At 34.5% G+C, this 27,605-nt stretch overlaps 1 protein-coding gene across 2 annotated transcripts in view; it reads right to left on the bottom strand.

The window, feature by feature from the left end:
• Positions 1 to 338: 338 nt before the first annotated feature.
• Positions 339 to 27,605, bottom strand: part of LOC148181340 (membralin) — a 41,694-nt gene continuing 14,427 nt past the window's right edge. For both annotated transcript variants that reach the window (XM_088032780.1, XM_088032788.1), the window contains 3 exons: positions 24,664 to 24,796; positions 6,793 to 6,892; positions 339 to 995 (listed from right to left, as the gene is read on the bottom strand). In XM_088032780.1, the coding sequence (XP_087888906.1) occupies positions 582 to 995; positions 6,793 to 6,892; positions 24,664 to 24,796 (647 nt within the window). In that variant the 3' untranslated portion in view covers positions 339 to 581. The remainder of the gene's footprint in view (positions 996 to 6,792; positions 6,893 to 24,663; positions 24,797 to 27,605) is intronic.

Raw genomic sequence — 27,605 nt, forward strand, 5'->3', positions numbered from 1 at the left:
TTGTCAACTATGAGCGTATGCAAATTTTCAAAATTTTATCTTCAAAATTAAAGACTATGTTGGGGTAGACACAAGTATTGCCGGACCCTGTGTAGTGGCGGGTTGCTAGAGAGCTCAGTAGATGTTTTGTGTAGCTTCGCTTGGTACCAACCATATTATATCAAAGTTACCATTTTTGATGCTACAAAGTTGTTCATTGTAGTACTGTTTTGAGTCCAAAACAGTTGCACAAAATCGTTATTGTAAGATCAAAATAGAAAAAAATATTTTTCACAATTTTTCGAATAATTTTTTGTTTTTACTCGAACATTCATAAATCTAGACAATAAACAACAAAGAAGTGTTGAAACTTTTATTAATTTATAATATAATTATACATTCTACACCACCTATGAAAAAAATAACAATTATATACATTACAAAGCAACAAAGACAATGTCTATGTATTTACATCTCCACCTCAGCACTCCCTCCATCTTAAAGCGCCGCGTTGAAAAATAACGACTCCGTTTTTGAATTTTTTCCAGGAGCCGTCATTTCTAAACGCTTCGTTTTCCAACAGAGATCCAGTTTAAAAACATTCATGGTTGATCAGAACCTCCAGTGGGAAGCCTGGGCGTCAAATCATTAGTTTGGATTGCAGCTACAGCCGTTTCTGCACTTGGGGGTGTCTGCGCCGAGGCCGACTCCACTAATGCCGGCGTCGTCTGGCTTGTTTGGCTCGAGGTCACTGGTTGGGCTGTGGTGCCCACTGTAGACGTCGTGTTAGTGGACGTGGCCACCTGACTATTCGACGTTTGAGTAGTCGCTGATGGCCTCACAGCGGAAAAAAGTTCAGTCAAACGAACTGTAATTGTATTCTGAGGAACCTGAGCGGGAAGAGTTTCACGTTGCTGTTGCTGCTGTTGGCTGTTTCGGATTATAAATTGCTGGAAGTGGGCTTGTTGTAAGATCACTGGTAATTCGTAGTGATGGAAAAAGTACACCATCGAATGCTGGAACAAGTGACAGGTGTCAAATTTTGATACACATGAATTTGAAGAGAGGTGATATGATGTAATGAAACTTTTTTAGAAAACCCTTTTTAAACCTGAATTATTCCGCTCAGTTGCGCCTCTCTATTGTGGAGCCTGACCTTTAATCCATTTTTAATTTACTTATTAGAAAAGAACAAAGAAAAAAATTAACCGGTATTATTTTCAGTTGGGTCGATAAATGAGTGTTTTTAGTTCTTCCAAGGGCTTGTTGTTTGTTCATTGTTTCATTAATAACAATGGCGTGTTTGCTGAAACTAACCGTTCTGAAATTTTAATGATGGAAGGAAAGTGTGATCGCTCCGAATATATGTTTGTTAGGATTCTAAATTGGTACAAAGAAACACTAAAATACTGAACTCAACCATTGAAACTAACGTCCCGACGTTATTATTACATTGCATGAAATTGTCTAATGTGAACAAGACGCTTCGCATTAGTTATGTTATTAATGGAGAGAAGTACCTATAAGGTTGATTAGGACAAAGACTGACGACGTTCGGTAGATGCAACGAACCGATTATTTGAGCAATTTCAATTACTCAATAAATATTCCAATATGTCTGTTACTAGGCGAACACAAAAAAAAACACGAAATTAAAATTAAAGTAGAAGAAAAAACAAAAAGATAAAATAAACTTTCAGATTCTGTTGCTTCAAACTCTGTCAATTTTTCTGCAAATTCTTGAAATCCTTCAGATTATTTAGTTTTTATTTAATAGACGGCCGTCTGTAAAGTTGTAAGACTGGGAACTTTATGGATCGAGAAAACAGGCAGAATTTTTTTGTCCTAACGTCTTTCGTTTAGGAACAAGAAGATACTTGATCAATGAGCTAGCAGCAAGCGGTTCGAGAATATCAAGAAAATTTTCCCAGTAGGTCGATACCGCATCACATGGTATTTACCAAAGTTCTACCAGAGACTTCAAAGATTTTGGAATAGTTTAAGAACACTTGTTGTAATGTGCTCATGTTGTACACTGCTGTTTATATTTTTTGTTTTTTGTTTTTTATATTCTCGTTGTTTCTTGCACCTAGTGGCGACACTGACCCAATCCTTTCAATTTAACAAATTTTACGACAGATTTAACAAATACATACTCTCGTTTGTTTAACAATGGAACTTGATTCATGTGTTTTTAAATTTTTTTATATTATCTTGAGAAAGCTTTAATTTCTGAATAAAATGCTTTCGGACAAAAAAAGATTGATTTCTTTTATTGCAGAATTTAAATTGTTTAAACTTTTTTTTCCGACGATCGTTTGTTTTTAGGTACCATTAATGCATGATATGCATGAAATGTGTTTATTATAGGCAACCAATTTCACACGCAATTCAAAATAAATTCAATAATGATTTGAAGACGCGGTTCTGAAGGCCCTGGATCTGTTTGTTCACTAATACCAAATCAAAATGACAATTTTTAGACTTAACAAGAGACTCCCAGTTCAATAGACATCGTTTGGAATTACAGGCACATCCATCATACACAAAACCTCACTTTTATTTTCGTTGCATAACCATTTTTAGTTGCATAACCACCTTTGTACCAATTTTCTTTTTTTGGTGAATTTTTCAATATTCGATCACCGGAAAAGTTTTGTAACTAACTCTATGATTAATGGGCGATTAATAATCTGGCTTATTAACGGCACTCACTACGTTCGTGCCGGTTAAAGTCGCTCAATTATTATTAGTTTTGATTTACCAACTTGTTTGTTAAATAGCTATTAAATTGCTTAGACTCCTCAGTTTAGTTCTTTTAAATCAATTAATTTTTTTAATCTTTTCTATTCTTAAAATCTTCGTCATATTCAAAATTCCTAATTTTCAGTTTCTTAAAATACAGGGTGTTAAGTAACGTTACGGCCATACAGCAATGGCTAAACAAGGAAGGTAAACTATTTTGGAATCAACTAAAAAAATCAAATAAACTACTGCAATTTTGTTTAAATAACGACGCTGAAACAAATTTTTAATAAATTCTCAAAATGATCAAAATTTTGTATAATTACAAACATGTTACCGCCTTAATAACAATAGCCGTATTGTGCAGCAAATAAGTTTATTTTCACAATTGCAAATCAACTACGCCACTGGTATAAAATTATAACTGTCAGTCTAGCATTATTCAAAAAATTTCCTAGAATGATTCTGATTCAAAATTCGGTAGTCTTTTGCAAATTGATCGCTGATTGGTTACAAACAAACCCTTCTAACTCTTGAACGGTTCAAGAAAACCCGAAAAAAAACTTCGAAACATTACTTTTCACGGCTGCCTCCATCACCCCTTTCGCTTCGCTTTGGTCGTAATGTTACTTAACACCCTGTATTTTTGTGGATTGCTTGATTATAAGAGGGTCGTCCAAAATAAATTAAAGTTGACTCGGAGAATGTCAGAGCATTGGTCAGTGTACCTAAAAGTAACATTATACATATTTTATTTTAAAGTGATTGCCGGTTTAAAATTTTTAATCGGTTGTAAAGTAACCCAAAAGCTATAAGGCTATATTGCACTAATAAAAATTTTGACCGTCAATTATCATTTCTTTTGTACCCTTATCGGCAAGCGCGTGTCCCAACAATAAATCATGGTTTGCCTGAACTTACCAGAACCGGCTTAAAATATTTTAGTAATCATAAAATTAGGATTTATCTGCGGTGCTAAATTTACCATTTATTACATTCTTTAAGAAAAACAATAGAAATGTGGGTAATCTGCGATTAATAATAATCTCTTTGTCCAAGTTTGATGTAATTCATGCACATGTTTCTGTAATTTTTAAATATTATTAAGCCGGGACTGGTCGAAGTGACCAAAGTAAGCGCTGCGGTACAACCAGATGGTTTACAACTCTGGGATGTTTTCTATTGTAGACAAGTTAACTTTTACACAATGGGATAATTTTACTGCTGCTATATAGCCTTATACCTTTTGGGTTACTTTACCAGCTTAGAGTTCCTGTGCTCAGAATTTCACATCTTCACTGTATTAGAACTTAAAACCTTAAAGATTCTCATGTTTATCTTAAAATTATAATTTCTCTTATTCTGGCAGATTAGGATTTCTAGAATCTTTAGATTTATTCCAGATCCTCGTCGAATTTTACTATACATACATATTAATTTTCAGTTCTCCCGTTCCCGTTTACAGATTTTTTTGTTATTAGATGCTTTAAATTACTAGAATTTTAGTTTTTCCATCAGCTTAAATTAAAAATTTTAAATTCAAGGCAGATTGTATCCTCGTTTGTTTTTATTTTTATAGGAACATGTTTAGACTTCTTTCTATCTATCAGATTTTCTTTGTATTTTTTTGACTCTGAATCATATTAATGCTTTAGAAAATTTAGCGGCCGGTTTACACAATAATTTAATTGAAATTAAGTTAATCTTGCAACTAATTTGACGATTGCTGACATTTGATTGGCGGAAAAATGATCACATGCACTTTAACATGATTTTAACTATTTAATCGAAATTAATTATTTAACTTAGCTTCTGTAAACCGGCCCTATATTTTGTAACTTGATTTCTTTTTATTTAAATTCTTTAAATTTTTCAGGTTGTGTCCGGGCTCTTTAGGTAGATTACAAATTTCGATTGGAGTCTGTACAATACATACATTTATATTCGAACTGAATTTCGGAAAATAAGTAACAAAATCTAATCGAAAACTCGAGAGAGTTTGTAAAATTATCTTGATTTAAATTTCCCAATTTTTCACGTTCTCGTTTTTATTTTCAAAATTTTCAGCTTCTAAGGTTTTTACTTTTTGCAGATATTTTTAGACAAGAATAAACAAACACACTAACTTATTAGTCCTCTAATGTAGAAGACTGATAAAATTAATAAATTAACTAATTTCGTGATCTATCCAACTGACAAAATAATTTCCTTATTACATATCACTTTTTACTTAGTCTTATTATTTTTCGATTAATTTATGTTAATTTAAGTAATTAATTAAAGTAAAAGTACACCTCTCATAAATTACGAAATAACAAAAGGACTTTATGCGGCTTATTCGTGGTTGCGTGACAAAATGTAATAATCATTAATACTAGTATTTTATCTCGGCTAATAAATAAATGTGACTGGCAATAAAGCGCTAAACATTGCAGAAACATATTTTTATTTAGTGTCTAAACCAGCAAAACCAGAAATGCACTAATCTCATATTTGAGAACAGAAATAAAGAAATGTTTTTTTGAACGGTGAAATTTCTACTGATGAGATTAAAAACACAATTTTTGCTCGTATCATATTTCTGCCTGTTGAATTGTCTCTGCATAAAATTTTGCGTAAAAAGATTTTTTGGGTCACAACGTATTCGTAGCCAAATTTGTTTTCATCAAAGAAGTAATCATTTATTTATGCGAGACTCTCGTCTCAGTTTATTTCTAAAATCTCCATTTGATTGACTTTATTTTTCGAAGAAGCGCCTGTCGATTACAAGTGTCAGTTCGTCGCTAATGTAAAACACAAAGCCCTATCACTCTCGCACCAAAATGAAATAAGTAGCCCCATGTAATGGCATCAACATTTAAAACGTGACAATATCATACACTTGTCAGATTCAGCTTCGCAAATAACAAACACGGTCGGGGGCAAAGTCGTCCGGGAGAAGCAAGAGCCTCCATTGTTTTCCTGCCACATATGGCGCCGTACTGGGCGGCTGGATCACGTTGTCCTTAGAAAATGGAAATGTCACGATTTAAACGTATTTTTGCTCCACCTAAAAATTTCACCACGTCGTTGCTGGGAGGAAGCGTCCGTCCCCCATCGGAATCATTTCCTCTTCAGACGGAATAAGCCGTACTTGATTGATTTTTAATCAGTGACCGGAAGAAATTGTTTGTTTCCTGTGTGCGTTTCGTTTGAAAGAGAGAAGAGAAAAGCGAGTAAAATATTGCAAAGATCGCCAATGAGTATGGCCAAGTTGAAAGAGGAGGGAATTAATGAATAGCGGTCGGAGCGACTACCAAAGTATCAAAAGAAAACTCGACACTCATAAAAGTTACCTTATTAAAAATCAAATTGTGATCTGTTGCAAACAACAAATTAAAAGCGAAACGAGTGCCAGAAATGGGGAACGGAAAAAGTCAAAGAGTCAAAAATGCGATTTTTTTTAATAATGAACTTCATTTAAATGAAATAAACTATTTAATTAAGGAGAATTATTGTCTTTTTCTGAAATAGTATCACCTTTAAATTCTGCATCTTTATAAAAGAGACACGCTGCAGCGAATTATTCTACAATTACATTATTAATTAGAACTTCACACTTCACTACATACCTCACTAATTGCATTATTCGCGTAACGTCGTCTCGGTAAAAAATGTTAGTACAAAAGCAAAAGCTCGCTTAATAAAGCTCTTCCGCTGACACCGGACGCAAAAGTTCGAGAAAATAAATTTTATACATATCCAATTATCTCAGTACAAAATTACCAGCGGAACTTTTAAATTGGCAACGAGCAGAAGTTGGATGTCGAACCCTTGAAAAGACCGCTATCTAACGCAATCTTCGTGACGTGTTGGAACTATTAAAAAATCATATTTCCTAATACATCTTTCAGCCGCAGGCGTGCACTTGCGAAAAACAACCGGTCGACTGTTGAATTTTGATGCGATTCCGACACGCCTTGGTCCTTATCGATAAAGTGTACGCTCCAGAACTCCGTGAAATAAGTTAGGAATAGAGGTGGCGAAGTTTCCAAGACGATTAATTATTGAAATGGGAAAAATAATTACCTGTATAAAGAGCCACGAGGTCACTAGAGCCAGGCTGCTGTATTGGCCATTGAATCGATAGTGGTAAGCGTAGAACGAGAAGTGGTATAAATAGAAGAACCTGGAACAAGACATCATTACGTGGAAAAAATAGTGTGTGGGACTCGCTCGTAATCTGTTTGCTTTTCTCCACCAAAGTATGAACCGAAAAAATGCAAAGCGGCGTTTGTTTTTCCAAGACATCACCAGAAGCAAAGTCAACAAGTGAGCAATTTGATCTAGTTTGGTGCGCATTCCGTCACACGGAGGGCGGTTCGTCTGTCGACGGCAGCATAGAATGTGGTGTGGTGGCGGCGGAGTAAACGCCGCCGGCGTCACTCCCCGCGGTTAGGTAAACTGCACCCCCATTTATCTTTATGCAGCATTACATAGCATTTCGATTACCGGCCGCAGTGCAAAAGCAGTAAACATTTGGGCTCGATGCAGCCATAAAAGACATTCGCTTTAGACATGAATTCGGTTAATTAAAACAATAACGGCGCCCCAACCGACAACTTACATTCAGATATGGTTTTGTGCGACCGTTGATTATTTTCGACTTTTAACCGCAAACATGCCGGAAATTAATTCCAAAGCGTCGCACTGATTTTGGACGACTGTTTTATTCAAGCGGACATTTTTTGATCTAATTTGGTTCGATGGCCGTCCTTTATTACAACGGGTTAATTCGGATCAGTCAATAATGTCAATGGAAAGCTACTTCAATTAAAATGCACTGATTTTTTTCTGTTTACGCTCGATGTTCAATCAACTCGAATAGCAAAATATCGACAATAATTATAATAAAACTTTAATACCCTACTCCGACAAGCATTTAAAATGTTATTGAAAGAACGAATAGATAAGTATTCGAGTAGATAGTGCTGATGGCTAAATAAGATACTAGTGCTGCCGTGCTCCCTGCAATAACAATTGGTAAAAATTGCACTGCAGGCCATAACAATATTTGCCTTTGGTATTTTCACCTCCGTTTATTTGCCAATTCTTCCAGGACGGCACTCATTATCGCCTTGAAGTTCATACTTACACTACTTTTTTTTTTTGCTAAAGTTTGAGGTTCTGAATTCATATCTACAGTACAAAAAAAATTTGCACATCGAATTTGACCCATTTTTTTCCGAAATTTTTCAAATAATTGACAAGTCAAATACAAATAGATATTTTATGATTTAATCATAACCGGAGTTCGCCCGTTTTCACCCAACGCAAATAATAACCATTTTATAGCTTCAAAATGAAATTATGGTTCAAAAACCTAAACTTTTTTTTAGTTTTTACTCTAGAATTTTGTAATTGGGCACATTCTTTGCCTTCTCATTCTACAAACAAAAGTGATTGAAAGAGTTACGCAAACAATTCGGAGTTTGATTTCTATTGATTTGTGCGATTTTGTCATCACCATCCAATAAAATGATTCTTTATACTGCATGATTTAATTAGCTTAGAAATGTAGGTATGCAGGTATCCAATAAACATCAGTTTTAAACATCTAGCCAATGAGTGAAAAGTTACGATCGAGCTGGTGATTTGAGTGCATTTTTGTTATAAAAACTGTTTTGATAAAGATAATGCGAGCCAATCAATGAATTCTTTTTTGAGTTTCAATCCGATTTTAATCACATTCTCCATTTTACTATTAAGAAAATGTGAATATCTTAATATAAAATTTTCTAGAATTTGTCCTATTTCCCTAAAACTTTGTAATTAGGCAGGATAAATAAACGTGTAAAAAATAGTTGTTAAGGCATTATTGCCACCTTAACAATAGTTTCATTTGTCCACTCAGCAAAACGTAGTTTAATGTGTAGAAATAATTGTAAATAAGTAAGCCAATAGTATGTAAATTATTGTTGAATAGTCAGAATAGACAGTGTTAAAATAACATTCATCGAGAGCGGTTGATTATCTCATTTCATCTACCCTCTACCCCTTATACTTCCTCAAACAATAGTCCTTGCCAAATTTCGTTACTGAAAGATATAAACTACCAAAATTACAATTTTTTATAATCTCCAAATATTTGGTTCCTCCAAATTTTTTAATAGAAAATATTGTAATTGGTCTCGGATAATTTTTCAATTTAATTGATCCCAAAGTAAAACACATTTTGGCAAATCTGATTGACATTGCTGTTTCTTTTTTTCAAATTTTTGTCAAAGTGAGCGACCTGTGCGAAACTAATTTGGATTGCAGGCACACAGGCGCTGCATCAAAAAGACTAGTTATTAATATGAGAGCTGCAAGTGCACATTAAGTTAATTCCCCAGGTTTGCCCAAGTAGAACTAGAAATCTGAGAGCACGACTCGAAGTAACATTTAACGCAACAAACGTGTCTAATATGTTGTTTATTTCATCCCTTTACCTTGCTTTATGCGCTTATCGATAAAAGACATCAAATTGGCAATCTCGGCATCTCCCCACAACAAGAAACATCTCAAATCAAACGCTTTGATCACAATAATCTCTGCCTCATTATACACCAATTAGTGTAATGAATAATTTGAGGAAATGTCAATTTAAGTCGGATGTTTACGCAACACGCCCATTTACTCGAGAAATTTCGCCTGATTACTGCATTTAAACCATTGTAACGGTCAAATTAATCCCAGTGGAGTACCTGTAAGTGACGCTTTGGAAGTGGAATACACAAAGTTCGATCTGCATACAGCGCTCGATTATGTCGTCACGTGTCGACGACATGTGCCTTCCTATTCACGTGTACCGAACAAACGCTTCTTGTTTCATTTACGAATGAATGGATCCATCGCTCATTTCACGGGGCGGCTATGTTTGCGTATTATGTCGAAAATGATATTTTTAAAGCAAAACATGTCTCTTATTACCTTTGTGGCTTCAATTCGGCTTTGTGGACAGGACAAAAGAGGAAAAAGGAAGTGGGTCCTAGAGGACGACACCGATAAATCAGAAAAAGAAATGAAAATAAGCTAATGCGGTTTTCTAAATTGGGTTAGCGGGAAACCCCACCCTTTGATGATGAGAAGAAGGAATTTCATACGACAAAAGTCAGGAACTGTAGTTTTCATTTTTCTGTTACTAGAATTTTGTGGCGGTTTTCAACATACCAGAAATAGTTACGCAATCAATGCAGAGTTCGAATTAAATATTTTGTTTTATGCGTTTTTTGTCATCACCATCCAATGAAATTACTCTTTCTTCTGTATATTTTTATTAGTTTAGAAATTTATCCAATAAACAGTTTCGGACTTCTAGTCATTGGGTGGTATTAATAAAAACTAGTAAATGCTTATAAGTAAATGCTTACTAGCATTTGCTTCTACTTTTTAGCATTAGCAAGTAGTAAAAGCAATTACTTAAATCCGTATTAATAATAAGAAGGTACTTGTTGCTAATACTTACTAGTAAATGCTAGTGGTTTTTCAGAAAGTGCTTAGACATAGGTCTACTATAATACAATTATTATTATTATTATTTAGTAAATGTTAATTGTTACAAATTTAAGCTGCAATATATTTCAAAAATATTGTTACTCTCTATGAGTTTTAAATGAAAATATTAATTAGTAAATTATTAAATCATTAAATATTATGGATTATAGGTTACTTATAACCAAAAGAAGTAGTTGCCTAGCAGCTAATTATTTATTTTTGAGTGATTTCGGAGCCTTTAAAAGTTAAAGTTTGAACAAATTAATCGTAATGGAATTGAATACCTACAGTATTTATTAAATCCCGACACCTATTCCAAAATGCTAAGAAATATTTAGAATATTTTGAAACCGTAGGTTGGCTATTCCCAACATCTTCCCCGACACTTAGTTGGAAACTTGAAAACTCGTTTCCGCTTAAAAAATGTCAAAAAATTTTACAAATATAAATTTTACAAGGGTTTGCCGTATATCGTTAAAAAATAATTTTTTCGAATGAATTAAGCGCTTCTCTACTAGTTTTCTCTATCATGTTTTCCCAAAAAATGTTTAGCCATCCATTGAATGTGATGGGGTAAAAATCGGTACATTTTTATGAATTCACGTTCTAAAAGGTCTTCTCGTCGGGTTTTATATGTTTTTACTTCTCATAATTTACAAAACATCTTGAATACCAGTGCATCAACAGGCTGATGAGCAGACTGGTAAATTTATAAGTATTTACTTATAGCATTAAGTATCTACTAGTTTTTATTAATACATCTAGTAGTTTATGCTTGTAAGTACTTACTACAAGCAAAAGCTTATGCTAAAAAGCAATCAGCAATAGCTAAAACTTTATTAATACCAATATAAGTATTTACTTATAAAATCGTAAGTATAAGCAATTGCTAGTTTTTATTAATACCACCCAATGAGTAAACAGTTACGATCGAGCTGCTTACTTGGGTACGTTTTTTGTTATAAAAACTACCTTGATAAAGACGCAAACGAATGAATTCCTTTTTAGGTTTTCATCCGATTTCAATCGCATTCTTCATTTTACTATGACGAAAGAAGAAACCATTAAATACAATTTTCTAACAGCTGTCCCCTGTTCTCTAGAAGTCTGTAATTGTGCACGATTAATTAACATGTCAAAAGCAGTAAAATCACCAGAAATACATTTTTTGTAATCTCCAAATTTCTCTAATTTATTTTTTAAGCTGTATAAAAAATCATGTACAGTACCCTCGCGAAAAGCTCATAGGGAAAGCTCGCTCACATGCAGCTTTCCGGCTACGCCGTCGAGCCGTATCACCGCTCGTTTCGCTATGAGGTCTTTTCGGTGTTCTATAATAATGTACATAACAAGTACAAAAAGTGACCAATTTCGCACGAGTGTGAATGTAGATGCACGAGGCGTCAGTCGAGTGCAGATATTGTACGAGTGCAAGAAAAACACTTTCCGACTAGTTATGTACACTATTTTTCCTACGATCTTCCATCATCAGGAAGAAACCATAAGTCTTGACAATAGTTCATTTCTTATCTATTCTAAATATGATTTTTCTACGACCTTATATAAAAGTTGATGTTTTTGAACATCCATTAACGAAAGTAAAACTCATTAGTGTGATATGAATATATCCGCACAAACCTGTCAAAACTGATTTGTCAGAAACGACCTAACCAATTAATTTTTACCAATATGCATGTTGTGTACAGTAAATCGTCTAGATATTTAAGACAAAAATTCAAGAATTACATTTGTCAATTTTGACAGATCTGTGCGGATATATTCATATCGCACTAGTGACTTTTACTTTCAGATATGAATATACGAAATCATCAACTTTCGGAGTCATTTAACCGCGTGGAAAACGCCACTTTCATATGGGAGCGTAGGAAAATAATTATTTTTAGTTAAAAATTTTATAATTGCTCCCAGATAATTTTTTAATAATAACAAATACAAACTCAAGATAGTTTAATAAATTAATTGTTTTCTCCATACCTCCCTTCATTCTCAAATATTAACTATAAGCATGATTCTGTGTTTTTTTGTCATCAATAATAATGATAAAATTTAATTCCTTTCCATGTGGCATGTTATGTAGCAGAGTTTCTACGTGATGTAGAGGCGAGTCATCGCCGCGGGATACCAGAATTGATTGAATTTTGGTAGCATTGGTATCAATAACACAGTCATCCTGGAAAAGTGATTACTGTATAAAGTATTAACCGAAGGGTTGCACCCCAGTGGCTAACAATCTCGAATCTTGACTGTAACATAATATCGAGTTATACTCGTGTTCACTATCTTTTTCATTTCTCACAATATTTGGTTTAGGGTTGCAAATAACAAAACGGACAAATATAGCACTTAATAAAAGAGAAAACGTAATAACGAACGTTTGATTTGTATTAAAGTTATTGCTGTTTGTCCATTGATAAGTAAATATGGACTTTTAGATGTTGCAGCCAGTGAGGAGTGAGGAATATCCTCTTTCTATGACATCAAGATCAAAGCTTTGCTTCGATGAAATGTGTAGCCGCAGCTCTACTTATCATTTTTAGTTTTAAATATTGGCCATCGAAGTATTTTCACGCTACTCACGTCGCCGGTATCCACTTGCAAATGGAATTATTTACTGTTAAGCCAAGATTTGCCTACAATACGAATAAATCCGCTCAATTCTTTGGCATTAATCTCATTTTTCAGACGAGCTGCGACCGTTGAATTGTGACGAAAATATATCAGCTCTGTATCTCTTTTCTCGGACGATTTTTCCAGATATGCTATGCGTATATAAAGAATAAGAAGCGCAGGGATTAGAGTTGCCTCTCTCAAAGCTCGTCTGTTGGACAATGGCGCGCAGTTCTGTGTCAAAGACATATTTAAATCACACTGTTCCCTTCCACAATGGAATACATATTTTTCTACTTTGAACGTGAACGTGAACATCAGATATCTTTGGAATCAAAATGAATATAATGCGCTTGTGTTTGCCCGGCCAGGACAACATGTGGGAAGCAGGATTTAGTTACGAAGTTAGAGAGATGTCTGGAAAGTTCATGTAAAGCACCCCGCATTTTTCGCTCAAGTTAAATTATTTACAAGTATTTACAAAAATTCGTGCATGCATGGGAGGAGCTCCACTCCTTGCCATCAATTCCGAAATAAACTTTATTACGAACCAATGAAAACGTTTGTCTCATTATCCTGAAGTTAATTTTGAAGCATTTCAGCAATTCTACTAGAATTGTCTTTTTTCGAGCTTCGTCCGTAGCTACGGACTTAAAAATAATTTGTTTGTTCCTTTGCCGAGTAGGAATCTTCTTTTCCGACTGGGTTGCTAAGAAATTAAGATGTCTCCTACTAATTATTTTTCGCATCGCAGCGAATAAACAGCGAGGATAATGCAGAGCGGCAGATAACCCCGAGCTTTTTGACTCTTCTTCGTGTTATTTTAATCCTCGCAACTAAAGCCCCGGTCCCATTTTAATAATGAATTTAAGAAGATGCCGTCACCTGAAATTTGAGATTCGCTTTATGCATGACGAAAGACGGACCAAATCCCGCTTCGATTGGTTATTCAGTCGATCTGGGAAATCTCATAAACATAATCTCGACGCTAACCCCATCTCAAAAGCAAACAGCACACACTTCATTAGGCCGGAGATGATCTCCAGGTTATAGTGTTTATGGACAAACAAACCTCGACGGCATCACGTACGTCGCTAAAGCCCTGATTGCTTTCAGCTCTGGCGTCCGTCGCCACGAAACTCGTCACCAAGAGACCCAACTATTAAAGCCATTCACGAGGTTGCTATTTGAGAACTTTTCCAATAGATGCTTTGCTAGCAAAGGACTGGAATGTTCTGTTTCGGGTTCAAAACTAATAACGCCATTGGAAATTACGAAAATTACTAATTTATTTCACCTAACATATACTGAAAGAACAGTTTGTTAGAAAATTCACTCGTCATAATGTAATTTTTTTCACTACTGTGAAATTAAATTTCTCTCCTACAAGTAGATAAACAAAAACGTATTTGGATTGCCTATAGTAAGCTAAATATTTAATAGAGATGAGAACAAACGTCTTATATACGTCTTTGAATATAAACCACGGGAGAGAAGAGTTTTGTGACCCGCGCTTTCTTATTTCCCTCAATCTTTCGGATCTCGGGAAATAATAACGCTCGTGTCAGAAAAGTGTCTTCTCACCTTTGGTATATAATCACTATTTGCCTACAAGGACTTCCCTAAAACTTTTAATAAGCTTAACCACAATATCTAACTTATTAAATGGCGCAACTTTGGTTAATTAAGATAGTTCTGTTATCAACGTGTGAAATTCAATGATCAAAAGCGATTGTATCTGAAGACAGTTATTTTTTATGTTAATATTTTAATGAGTTTCTAAGAATGCGTAACGAGTCCTGGCCACACCCCTCGTGAAAAACTTCCTGTAAATTCGAACCATAAATCACAAGTGGACAATTAAAGACCCCTCAGTTTAATGAAGACCAGTCATACAGTTAGAAGTTACAAACGCTGTAGTTCTCGAGGATTCACAGCCCTCGAATGAACTTAAATACTTTGAAATCCCGAAAAGAAAACTTTATAACGAGTTTGAATCAATTCAACGCGGAGGTATAAAAATCGTTAAAAAGACACTTTCACCCTGCGGAAAAACTTTACTTTCAATAGTTCCAATGAAGAAAAGATAAGACGCTTTTGAGGAGGAAACCAGAAAAAAACGTTATTGGTAAATTCGAATTAAATAAAAAATTCCAGCGACGATCCAGAGCTAAACAAGCGCACTCCAGAAAAACATTCGGAGCGGGATTTATTGATGCTAACATTTCATAAATTAATTCGGAAACATTACATCCATGTTTCTTCCGCTATAGGGTACGAAGAGAAAAAATTCGATAACCCCAAATACCTCACCGATACACTGAAATGAAATTTCGACCATTAGAGCCAAATAAATATATTGAAAACTCAGTCGCTGCATTAATACTCATCATGCTCGGTCCCCGTTTTTATTAAATTTAACCTCTTTTATTAAATCTAGTACAATGGGGCCCGATTTTTAAAAGATTTTTTCACTTCATCACATTGCAAATTGAGTAGCTCCGATAGAGAGCTCGAATTTCCGGAACCCTTTCACAGGATTCGGTCCCAATTAACGATCCGAATTAAAAACAAAAGACAAGCTCGAAAAACGTTAATTGGGCGGCGGTTTGGAATCGTACCAGAGAAGTGAAACTTTTAATAGAAATTTGATTACTGGAAACTAAGATCTAAATCGAACACATAATATACCCCCATTAATTACAGTGAGAGAGCGTCAGAGCAGACTGGAATTTTGATGATTCGTTATTAGCATAATGACAAACCTGCTGGATTATTCGAAACAATGGATCTTGTTATTGGAGGAATATAGTGAGCATGTTTACAGCAATGTGCCAGGATACGGAGTAAGTACGAATACGGATTTTAGAAGTGAACAAGAATGGGGGAAAAATGCCAAGGTATCCACGCAACGAAAACATTATGATGTATAACAAACATCATCAAGGAGGGGCCAAGTCACTCGAAAAGGATCCTGTAGGCCATAAAATAAATTAAATGAGACAGCAAAATCACGGGAATATTGTTACATAAGAAAATCCAACAATCCGAATCAACTTTAGAACATTTTTCTTTTATGGCCCTTGTTACCACATCAATAACGGCTTATCCCCTCTAATAAGCTAAAGCAATTTATAATTTGAACTAAATCGTTCTAATTTTAAAACCCAGCCCGCTTTTCAGGTTTCGGTTTCGGCAGTGAGCTGTCACAAAAATGACCAGGCCAGAGCTTGGGTCTAATAACCGCCATAAAACAATCAGCTTAACATAATAAATTTTTCAAAGCAAATTATAGAACCTAGAGATGCACTTTCTTATTTGTATCTTTACCATTTAAAAATACCGGAATTTTTTATAAAGTAAGATGCATTTTATAAAGTAAAGTGCGTCATATTATTTGAGGTATATTATATATTTAATAATGAAAGAAGTGATCAAAACCGCGACTAACTGATTGGAGTAACATGAGAGCACAAAATTGCCTAATTTGTATTTTTTAAATTAAAAAAAATTCAGAATTAGTTGGAAAACAAATATGCGCCTTTTGTTCAAATGCTTACGGCTTATGGTTGATTAAGTTCCAGAATATAACGCTTTTTTATCACTGTCAGTTTGGCGTCGCGACGTCCAAGAAGTGAAATTTCGAGTTTTAGTGGAAACTTTCGCTAACTCTTTTTTTTTAACATAACTGTGATAAAAAAGTCTCTGTTTTAATTTTAAATTTTATGCAAATTGTGTTTTAAATTTAAGAAAAAAACGCTAGTTTTCAATATCATGACGAAACACTTGCAAACTACATTTATTACAAATTTCACAAATCACTTCATTTATTCGTCGAGGTCATTTGCATTTGAGATAGTACGGCTTTTGTTACAATCTAAAGCGAACTAAAAGATCGTTTGGTGTATGCGTTTCCAATTTTGACTAATTTAATAAAAAAGCATTTTTCCTTATATTTTAAAAACAATTTGAATCAAATCTGAAATGACAAAAGATATGTTTAACACATTTATATGTAGGGGAGGGGGACATAGTGGAAAACTAAACAATCAATTAGTCACGCATTCTAAAATAATGGGAATTAACAAAAAATTTTTACTAAATATATCATGATTACAATAAAAAACTTACGCCATGTGAGCATTATTTTGAAAAATGGGATTGGGTGTTTGGTTCTACTATGCCTCAAAAATCGCTAAAACTTACAAACTACATTTTTAAAGCGTCGCGACGACAAAATTATTGGTGATAAAAAACAAATTTTGGCTTCCGGTTCTGTATAACAAATGCATAGGAACGTGAAATAGGCTGTTGATCCTAGTACAGAAATCCTTATTAATATAAGAGGTTTTTTTTAACATTTTTCCTTTGGTCCAATAATGCAGTGCAAAGATGAAAATACCGTTCTATTATTTTCCTATTGCCATTTCCAAGAAAGAGCTATTATAATGTATTAAATGTAAATTACAAAATTTCAACTTCGATTTAGAATCTAAAATTTTACGCTACGAATACTCGCTTAATTATTGGAATATTTTTTAAAACTTATAACCGTTGTATTCAGAACGACTTGCTTTACAATCCGATTGGATTCATTTTTGATACAACAACGCAAACCGAAATTACAGTCTTCAGCCAAAATTGATGCAGTGTAATTACCGTTCCAGGGGCGATATCAATAAAAAAAAGCATGCAGTTTGTAGATAACTACAAGGACAGTATATATTCTAAATTTCAGTTTTCTAGTCCAAACCGATTTTGAGTTATGATGGCTCTAGTTTACATTGCATTGCCCATAAGGATTTTAGGTAGCGACCGCTCTTAAGACAGACAACCTCCGGAGTTTTAGAAATTAAATTTAGTGGTATTGTAAACTTATTAATCATGGTAAATCAAAATGTTCAAATCCGAAAGAGGAATTTTGAAAAATTTGCTGTTTTAGCAACAAGCTGCGAAGTGGTACTACTTTACGCTCTAGATGTATTTGGAACAAAATTTTCTGTGCGTGTAAAATCCATTTCGCACGAATAGAAGACAACAATTTTTCTACAATCGCAGCAAAAAATGCAAGTGACGCTTCTGACAATTATTTTAACATTAGCATTCCATTTGACAAAATTTCCGCACTGTTTTTACAGAGATGCAGCGCTTGAAATTTCAGAAATCGGTGCGAATATGCGTGAAATATAACAACAGCCGATAAATCTATAAACGGAAATACAAAACGATTGCTTACTTACAATTTCAATTCCCGTCAAAATCACTTACTTTTAAGCTCACTTTTACGCACTCTTACGTCACTTTTAGGCACTTGGGTGTAAAAATATGTCATTTGAAAATTCAATTTGTGATAAGAAATTATCGCACTCTTTATGTGCATGCATTTCAAAAACACCCTGTATTTCTTGAATTTATTCCATTGGTTTTAAACTCATTCACCATAACATTTCGAAATATTCAAAAATATCAAATAATTGTTAAATTACCTACTGTAAATGTTTTGGAAGCCCAATAATTAAATTCAGTACAATAATTACCTGTTTCAAATTAAAAAAGAAGATTTTTAAAAATGTTACATTTTACAGCAAAAAATCATAACTACCTTCCACTTACATTAAAAGGTGCAAGTTTGGTAGTTACGACAACGAAATTTCAGGTAAAATGTAAAAACAAAGAAATTTTCTAAAGATTTCCTCTAAAGCCGTAGCAAAAATTTTTAAATTCATAGCATTCAATTGTATAAATCTAATGATTTCATCCAAATAAAAATTTGTAGAAATGCAGCATTTTTAACACCAACCATTTCCTGCGATGTAGTTTGATTTTTTTGGGACGAGAATTTTGTGTCGGTTTTCACCGTTCCAGAAAAAATAACGCTATCAATCCAGAGCTCTAGTTCTTTTATTTTGAACGTTTTTTTGTCATCTGCGTCACAATCCAATGAAATGATTCTTTATTCTGCATGATTTAATTAGCTTACAAATGTACCTACCTATCCAATAAACAACAGTTTTGGACATCTAGCCAATGAGTGGAAAGCTACAATTGTTATAAAAACTGCTTTGATAAAGATCATGCGAGCCAATGAATGACTTCATTTTGGCATTTAATGACATTCTACATTTGACTATGTAAATACAATTTTCTCCAATTTGTCCCTTTTCTCTAGAAGTTTGTAATTGAGCCCGATTAATAAACATGTCGAAAGTAGTAACGTTTCCAGATTTCGTTACTGTAGCATTAAAACTACCAGAGTGGCATTTTTTTAAATCTCCAAATGTTGGATTCCTAAAATAATAAAAAATTCTATAGGTACTTAATTTATGTTCGACTTTTATAATTGGGTACGTCTAATTTTACCCTGAAAAATTTAAGGCAAACCAATAATTTCCAAAAATTACTATTAAATCGCAAAAGTGTGATATTTTTAATATTATAATTACAGAGACATTTTAAAGAATTTTTATTTAAAACCTTCTTAAGAGAAAGCCAAAATTCTGAGATTCGTAACTTTATTAATTTTAACAGCAGTCCTGAAATTAAGAGAATGCACTGTTTTACAAACATTTACCAACTGATCTAACAAAAATTAATTTTTAGAAAACAGATCTTCATTTTTAACACCAACCAAAATTTTCGAAAATTTCTTATTTCTTTTTAGACCAGCACAAAAAAAATAAAAAGAAGTTAAAGCTACCCCTAAAACTGCCACGACGTGATTTTCCAATAAAATATAGCAAACATATTTCACCCACGATATGAGAAAGCAGACGTAAATAAAATAAAAATTACCATTAAATTGCCTCTTTTCGTCGTTCTAACAATGTCTAAGGATTACGAATACAATAAATTAGAAGTACTATTCTGATCCTCTTATTTAGCAACTATACAAAACTGCAGCCCAATTAGTGCACAAAACCTGTGTCTCCTAAATTTCGTTAGTTGCATCCATATACTCGTATAAACCTGTTTAAAAATCGAATATAAATTTCCTCGTAGATACAAATAATGTCCGACAATACGGCAGTTTGTTTGTTTGTTTGTACGTGAGGATTAAGCCGAATTCAATTGAAATTTCGGATGCGCTGTAAGGATTTATAGGAGTCAATTTTCCTAATCTGTTTACAAATTATTTTAGCGCTGTTGCAAAAGGGACGATGTTTGATGGAACAATTAACAGGAAGCTTTAGTGATTGTACATTTTTACACGAGAGCCGTCTAGCGATAAGCACACAGCACAAACGCGAAATTTTATTATTTCGAGGGCACAGGTTAAACTAAAAATGCGTTTTTTAAAAGAAATTACCAAGGACTCCTCAAGATCTCGAGAATAATGGCTACAAACATCGTAAACAACAAAAGAGAAATGGAGAGAACAACATCTCGTGTTGATGAACTAAATCTAGTAGAATCTGGCGGTGAATTAGCATGCAACTGCAGAATTCCATTTTGGGAGGAAAAATTTCGCTCCTCCCCTTCAGCAAACATGTAGTTAAACATACAGGGAGTGATGTGGTATCGCGCCAAGCATCGCCGTCCAGTAATAAGCACTTTGTGTCATCTCGCATCGGAGTTTTTCATCCACATCGAAACGATCGCTTGTTTGCTCGAGAAATAATGACGGTTTTGAGTGTTCAGTAATCACTATTTCCGTGGTTTTATTCGAGAGGCCGTACTCGTTCGCAAATCAAACAAATTATAATAATGTCCTTTCGAACAAACAAGCGGATCATTTCGGGTGAATTAGGGTTTATTCAGTCTTCATTAGCTAATGATAGATGGTGCTCTTGTCATAAATTACCAAGCATCAACCGGCAAGGACAAAAAGTCCTGATCAGAACAGGCGACAGTGTGGCGGTTGGAGACACAAGGACGACCGCCCACTGATGTTCAATGACCGAATTGAAATTGTGGAATTGGGCACGTGGGAACGTCTAATTAGGTGGCTCATCAAGATATGGGCTGGACTGTTTAGAACACGTCGCGTGCATATTGTTATGGGATTTTAATTGAGATTGTCGATAATTAGGGAAATGGCCGATTTTATACTCCGGAATGGCTTAATTAAGCGCTGGTCGCATTACGAGAACTTTTTAATTTTTAAGCAGTTAGTTCAATGTGTACATTGTGCGGACTAATTATTCTTATTTACGAGAACGTCTAGGAGTCAGTTTACCAAAAAGGGAGCACTTCTCCGAATGGTCGACGATGACTGACGCCCTTTGTTCGATTGTAAAAGGGTCGCATTAGTGTCGAATGGAGAATCTGCTGGTCATCTAGCAACTGAGAAAGTCTGAGAGGTCATTGTTTGCAGCACGGATCGCCGGAGTCTAATCTATGGGACGCGGTGCTCCCCTGGGCGGTTTCAGCCCCTCATCCGCCCAGATATCGCTTACAAACCTCCAGCTTCTCCCCTTTGTGATGGTGTCTTTATTCGATTAAATGCAGATCTCATAGTGGAAAATGACATTAGGGAGCCTCATATTCCGGTACTTCGAAGTAAACATACAATATTTGGCAATTTGCATAATAACATCGTTAGAAAATTAATGTGAAGCTTTGAGATGTACCACTTAGCTTTATCGTAATTGATACTTCGGACTATTGACGAAAGGCATCGTTTTATCATTTCGTTGTCAAGAGGCGAAATTGGTGCAGTTACGTGCAGAAGAATGATGAGTTTAAATTCGCTCGACGGCGACGGCTAATTGATACATTCAAATTGAAAATCCCCTCAAGTTTAGTACGGTAAAACCCAAACATCCGTGAATGCAGTAAAATGTTATTTCTAAACTAATAACAGAATTGAACTATAGTATAAAATTTCAGCAAAATAAAATTAACAGCAGCAAAAAGAGAAAACAACAACTACAGATGAGAGTTGTTCCATGAAATTTCAGCCAAAGTGGTTACTCGAAAAGGGAGATTAAGTTAATATTTTATGCAAACAAACCTTTAATGGATGTAAGATCAACCGTAAAATATCAATCCCCAACAGGATTAGGTTTCTAATATTACCGCCTTTCGTACAAAAATTACGTCCTCTACAAAACTACAATTTTTGAACGAACTAGTTGACACGAAAATCCAAACTTTATGCACATTCGCTGCATCATCATTTATCATTATCTACTTAAACATCCAATAATCCAATAAATTATGGCATTATGTTGCATATGTACGCAGTTAAGTGTGCCCAAAGCCAATTTGTAATTATCTCATTTGCCTCATCTCCATTGAAACCATATGGCTGTATTTTTCCCCCACAATCGTAATATATTTATGGCGGATGTTAATTGAAATTCCTAAATTTTGAAGACTGCCGTCTCTACGAAAGATGCAGCCGTCGTCGCTGCTCTTATTAATCCTTGTCTTTGGTGACAATCATGCAAATGCGAGTCGTTGCTCGCCCCATTAGCCGCTGCTATCTTGTGACAATCACTCTTAAAATCGTCACTAGACCATCCTGATCTTGCACGATTGTCTTGTTTGTCTCATTTATTCCACAGAATCTAATGCTTGCAAGAGTGTAATTAAATATTATAAATTGGCCCGGCGCATCCATCAATTTTCATCGTAAGTAATTATGCAACTTATCAAAAATTTCTCCCAGACCGCTGCGTCCATAATATCTTTAAAAGCTCCTTTAAAATGTTGTAAAGTGGTCAGTTTCTCACTCAATAATTATGTGGTCTATATCTGTTAAAGTGAGAAAGTTTTTTTAACCCGGCGCGGCGCATCCACCAATTTTAATCAAGTAGTTATTTACTAAAAGTCTGTTTCGGTGGAAATTTATTCCGTAATTTTCGATGCTCCATATATTCGAAGCTACGACAAATACAAAATTTTCGCGATCGTGATTCTTGCACTTTTGTTGCGGCCTTGTACCGAAATAAGTATTTATAGAGTAGAAAATTTGCTTCTCATTTATGCAGAATTTCACGCAGAATCAAAAAATTTGCTACTTTTTCCTATAAGTTATTAAAATAGAGAATTAGAATGATTATTGTTTCCGAGAGTAAATTTTAAGCTTCGAAATTTTAATGGCCTTTGCTTTAGAAACTACGACACATAGTCTTGGCCAGCACTCGTAAACTACTAGTCCTGCCGATCTGAGATTTAGCCCGTTGATAGATTTGGAGCCGCTCTTTCAATTGATTGTAACTCGAAAGAATTAAATGTCGTTTTTGCCCCGAAAGTGTTCCTTGAAAATCACCTCAAAACCGACTTTGGTCAATATCTGTTTATTTGTAAGTTATTGGTGCTCATTTAACCCAGAAATTCAGACATAATCTAAAACTGTGCCAATTTTTACCGTGTTTGAACAAATAACTAAATTAGAAGCAATTGAAATTTTGGGTAGTCGCCAGAAAGTAGTAGTCCGTAATATTCGGTGCTCCGGTGCCAAACTCAAAAATTTAAAATTTTCAATTATTAAAGATGAAGTATATGTAAGTAGTTTTGATAAAAATCAATTAGCGCGACGTCCGTCATGTCTTTAAGTGCTCCAAATTTGTGGTAGAATAAATAACAAGAAGAAGAACTAGAAAGGGGTAAATTTTCGTCCGCACCAATTCATCGTACTTAAATCCCAATCGTTCCGCTTTCCCAGTCGTTTCCCTATTATTCTCTTTCTCTCCCAAATTTACTTTCCCAAACCCGTGTCACCCTTTTATAATAAACTTTGACTCGTACAATTTCGTCCATCGAAGGACCCAATATAAACCCCTGATTACACGTCGTAATTCCATTTTGAAAAAAAAATCATTCAAGCAAAAGCATCATCCAGATCGACCCACCCTCTAATAAATACAACCAACCAAAAAACAAAAAACGTTAACCACCACCGTGTCAACAGTTCCACCTGTCGCACCTCGTATGCATTCAAGTCTTCTCATCTCAAATCTCACCGGTGAACCGTATCAAAGGTTTCGTTCGTGAAATGCGGAGATATCCAGGTCGGCCGCAACGGTCATGGGACGGGCCGCGAACGGCAGATGGCGGCGGAGATTGGAATGCCCACCCCCGAGGGCGGACTGGTATCCAGGCGGAGGCCGGATTGATCGCAACCCGCGGCGCTAGGCCTGATTGCTTTCTTATAAACCCGTCAACATTTATTCCATGCTAACTGCTATCGTAAACAAAAGCTTATTGTGTTCGACTAGGCTGGTGACCCGACGAGGAGCAGAAGCAAAGACTACAAATCCAAAAAAAATGCGCGCTATTTTTGCTCGACCTCCTGAGTTTCATTAAAATTAGCAGGAGGTCATAATCAACTACAAAATATCTGTTCTCGGCTTCAGCGAAATCCCGGTCAAAAAAAATAATGAAAAAACAATAGAGAGCAAGCTGAATTCGTTATAAAGGTAAAAAATGTTCGTTTCACCAAATTCAAAGCACTTCCATGAAAATTCACCGTCTGTTCTTTGGACAAACCCTTGCACAGGGATTTACTTTGATCCTACTCAATTAAAAATGCCCAAGTAATTAGCTGTGTAAATCCATCCAATGCAATGCTACGCTATAATAGCTACAGCATTCGCATCTGATACTAATTAATTAGTGCCAGTAGCATAGCTCACGACAGTATTAAGTAGTTCTTTCGCAAAGTTTCCAAGAATGAACGTAAACGTAGATTTAATATTCAAATTCGCGAAAAAGAGAAAATTCAATGACGAGCAATGTCTGGAAAGTGGAAAATATAATTGCATTTATCCGCTAAATTGGTGGCGAACAAGCGACAATAAAGTGTTCTAACTGCGGTTTAATACGATCCTGTAAAATTTGAGTACTTACCTCAGCCAGTGACGTTTCGTTATAGCGGTATGGCAACAGATCGCGTCATACTGGTCAGCCATCCATACGATCAAAATTATGTAGAAAGCTGTAGTCGTGTCATTAAAAAATTCGGACATTATAGCCTCCATGCCTGAAACAAAAGTGGGCGTAGATAAATAAATGGCCGTGTTTCCCTTTAATATAAGAAAAAACGACCGCAAACATCTCAGAAAATTAAAAAATCCTTGCAAATAAATATCCCCAAGAAAAGCTCCTCAGCAAACCCATACAGATAACTCGAGATTGCCTACAGTGCTTGAGAATTACCTTTCGCTTCACATTGCAAGAAGCGACAAAAATAGTCAAATAAATAAAAACTTCGGCGAGCAAGTTTTCAAGTCGTAACAAGTTGCGCTTTTCTAGTCGACGGTATTTTGTTGACTAGGGTAAAAAGCTCGCTGGAAAATAAGCTGGATGATAACTAGTCAGTATAATGAAGTGTGTTTTAACAATTAGGATGCATCTCGCTTTTGTTTTTCCAGAAAACGTAAAATGGAAGTGAATCTTATGAAAAATACGCTCCCAGGACAAGCTAATGATGTAAAATGAGGAATCAACTCTTCTTAGCGTAAACAACCGGAGCTGTGGATTATAATGAGAGATATGTAATCATTTTTAATAAAATCTTATTTGACTTGTTTGAAGCCAGCAAAAGCAATGTCGGTCGTTGAAATCACTGGTCAACAAAATTTAGACGTTTATATTTAATTAAGTTTCCTGGCTTTATTTATATTTTATAGCGAGAAAGCATTTACCGGAAAATATACAAGGAAGAATACGTGGAAGAATTTGTAAATTTAGGTAATAATTCACTGCTAGTTTTCAGTACACACTAAAAATTAAAATTTCTAAGAAAATAAATTTCTTTAGAGTTTCATTTTTACAGTGTTAACAGAGGCGGTGAGAAAACAGACAAGAAAAAAAAAGAAAAAATTAAAGTAATCCTTGGCGCCAAATTCTAACTTTAATTTTAGATTAGATACCTCTTCAATATCTACATTTTCCTTGTGGTTTATTCACATACTCTTTACATACCCTTTACATTCTATCTCTTCAGTCTCTCTAGATTTCTTGTTCATTCTCGCTAAATATTTCTTTCGATTGATTCCCTCTAGCTTGCCTATATAAACTTTTTATTTAATTCCATTTTACACTTTTTAGATTCTTTCAAAATACAAGGTGTTTACAAGTGTTTCTAGCATCAAGGGTGGCTATGAAATGTCAAAGAAATTTGTCGCTCATTATAAATGTGGGTTTAGATTTTTCAACCGACATTTGTAAGGATTTTAGACTTACTTAACTAGCATTTTAGACTTTCTGGATTCATTCTTATTGGGTAGATCTTTTTGAATTCTGTAGAAAGTTTTCATATTTCATGTTTTTCTCAGGTTTTCGAGACAATTTCTCAGTTCTGTTTAATTTTCTATACAGGGTGTTCAAAAAATAGCGGACCAACTGATAAGAACGTCAAACTCTAAGACGCTGTGAATTGGAAATGCAGTTTAAAATTTTTATTTGAAGCTTTGTACGGGAGCAAAATAACTTTAAATATTGCGAAAAACGGCAACAGTGTTCAATTCTTTCGGTAATTATTAGGAGTATAATTTTGATACCAGAGCAACACTTTGGTAGTTACAATTATTAATAAATCATGTAATTGGTTACTATGGTTTGCAATTAGCTTTGATAACACCTGACTAGTAAAAATCACAATAGATCAAGAACCATTTGTTTTCTTCTTGGTGTGTGAATAGTCCTGGGTCGTCCATGATCCTGATAAATTTGGTTCCAATCGGCCCATCTCACATATCTGTTGATAAACTCGTTGAAAAGTATTCTTGGGGGGAAATTTGCCGGTTAAGAAATTCACAAGCGTACTCCCTTACTGCATCTCGCCTGTTTCCTTCACATGTCGGTATATTCAGCAAAATTATACATCATTAGAGAAATAAACTCCTCTAGTTTGTGACACCTAAAAAATGTTTGACTTTTCTAAAAAAATGGTCATTGTCAGGCACTAGGCAACAATTAATTACTGAATTCTTGAAGTGGAATGTTGCCAGATTAATTTTGCGCTTTTGAGCTTAATTTTAAAAGTACAAAATAACGTTTTCTATCAACATTTAAGGCATTTAAAGACTGTAAATATGTAAATGTCACCCAAAACATGAAGTCTAGTAGAATTTTGTAAACCTTGAGTTCATTATAAGGAAACTTTTGTGCCATAATTAGCGCCCCTTTAACCGGCTGTAGATTTCCAACGAAACACCCAATAATTGAAAAAAATTAATTTAGCTACTAGTTATTATCTGAAGATTCACGTAGTGAATAGTTGGTCCGCCATTTTTGAACACCCTGTATGTATGCTAAACGGCCTTCCAAATTTTTTGTAGATTATAAATAAATTATTATTTTATATACAATAGTATAAAAAATATGTTTTTTGAACATATGTATTTTAGTTCAATAATTCGACATTTAGTAAACTTTGCCTATTGCTTAGAAACGACTGATGAGTTGTTAAATTTTATTTATTTTGGCATTTGATGATCGATGATTTCCAATTAACTTTTGTATAAATTAGAAAGGCAAAAGAATCGTAGATAAAACGTTGTAAAATAGACTTTTAAAAAGCCTCTTCATGGCATTCGAGTGTTATAAAGCAGTCACTCATGCGATAAAGAATGAGTTTTTAACCTTGTAACTTAAATAACTATTTAGAATTTCAATTAGGTAATTTTGTTCAGTTTTTGTGCTTTTTTTATTCTGACTAAATTCGGTTTAGATTTTTTCTTAAATTTTCTTTACTGATTATTATTCTTTAAAAGCTTGTTCTAAGTTATTTACGTTTTCTTTAGATTCTCTAAATTCATAAATTTTTCAAATGTACATAAGATTTA

This window comes from Gnatocerus cornutus, chromosome 1, assembly GCF_029298725.1.
Source record: "Gnatocerus cornutus isolate USDA-ARS CGAHR chromosome 1, icGnaCorn1.1, whole genome shotgun sequence".
In the NCBI taxonomy this organism is placed as follows: Eukaryota; Metazoa; Arthropoda; class Insecta; order Coleoptera; family Tenebrionidae; genus Gnatocerus; species Gnatocerus cornutus.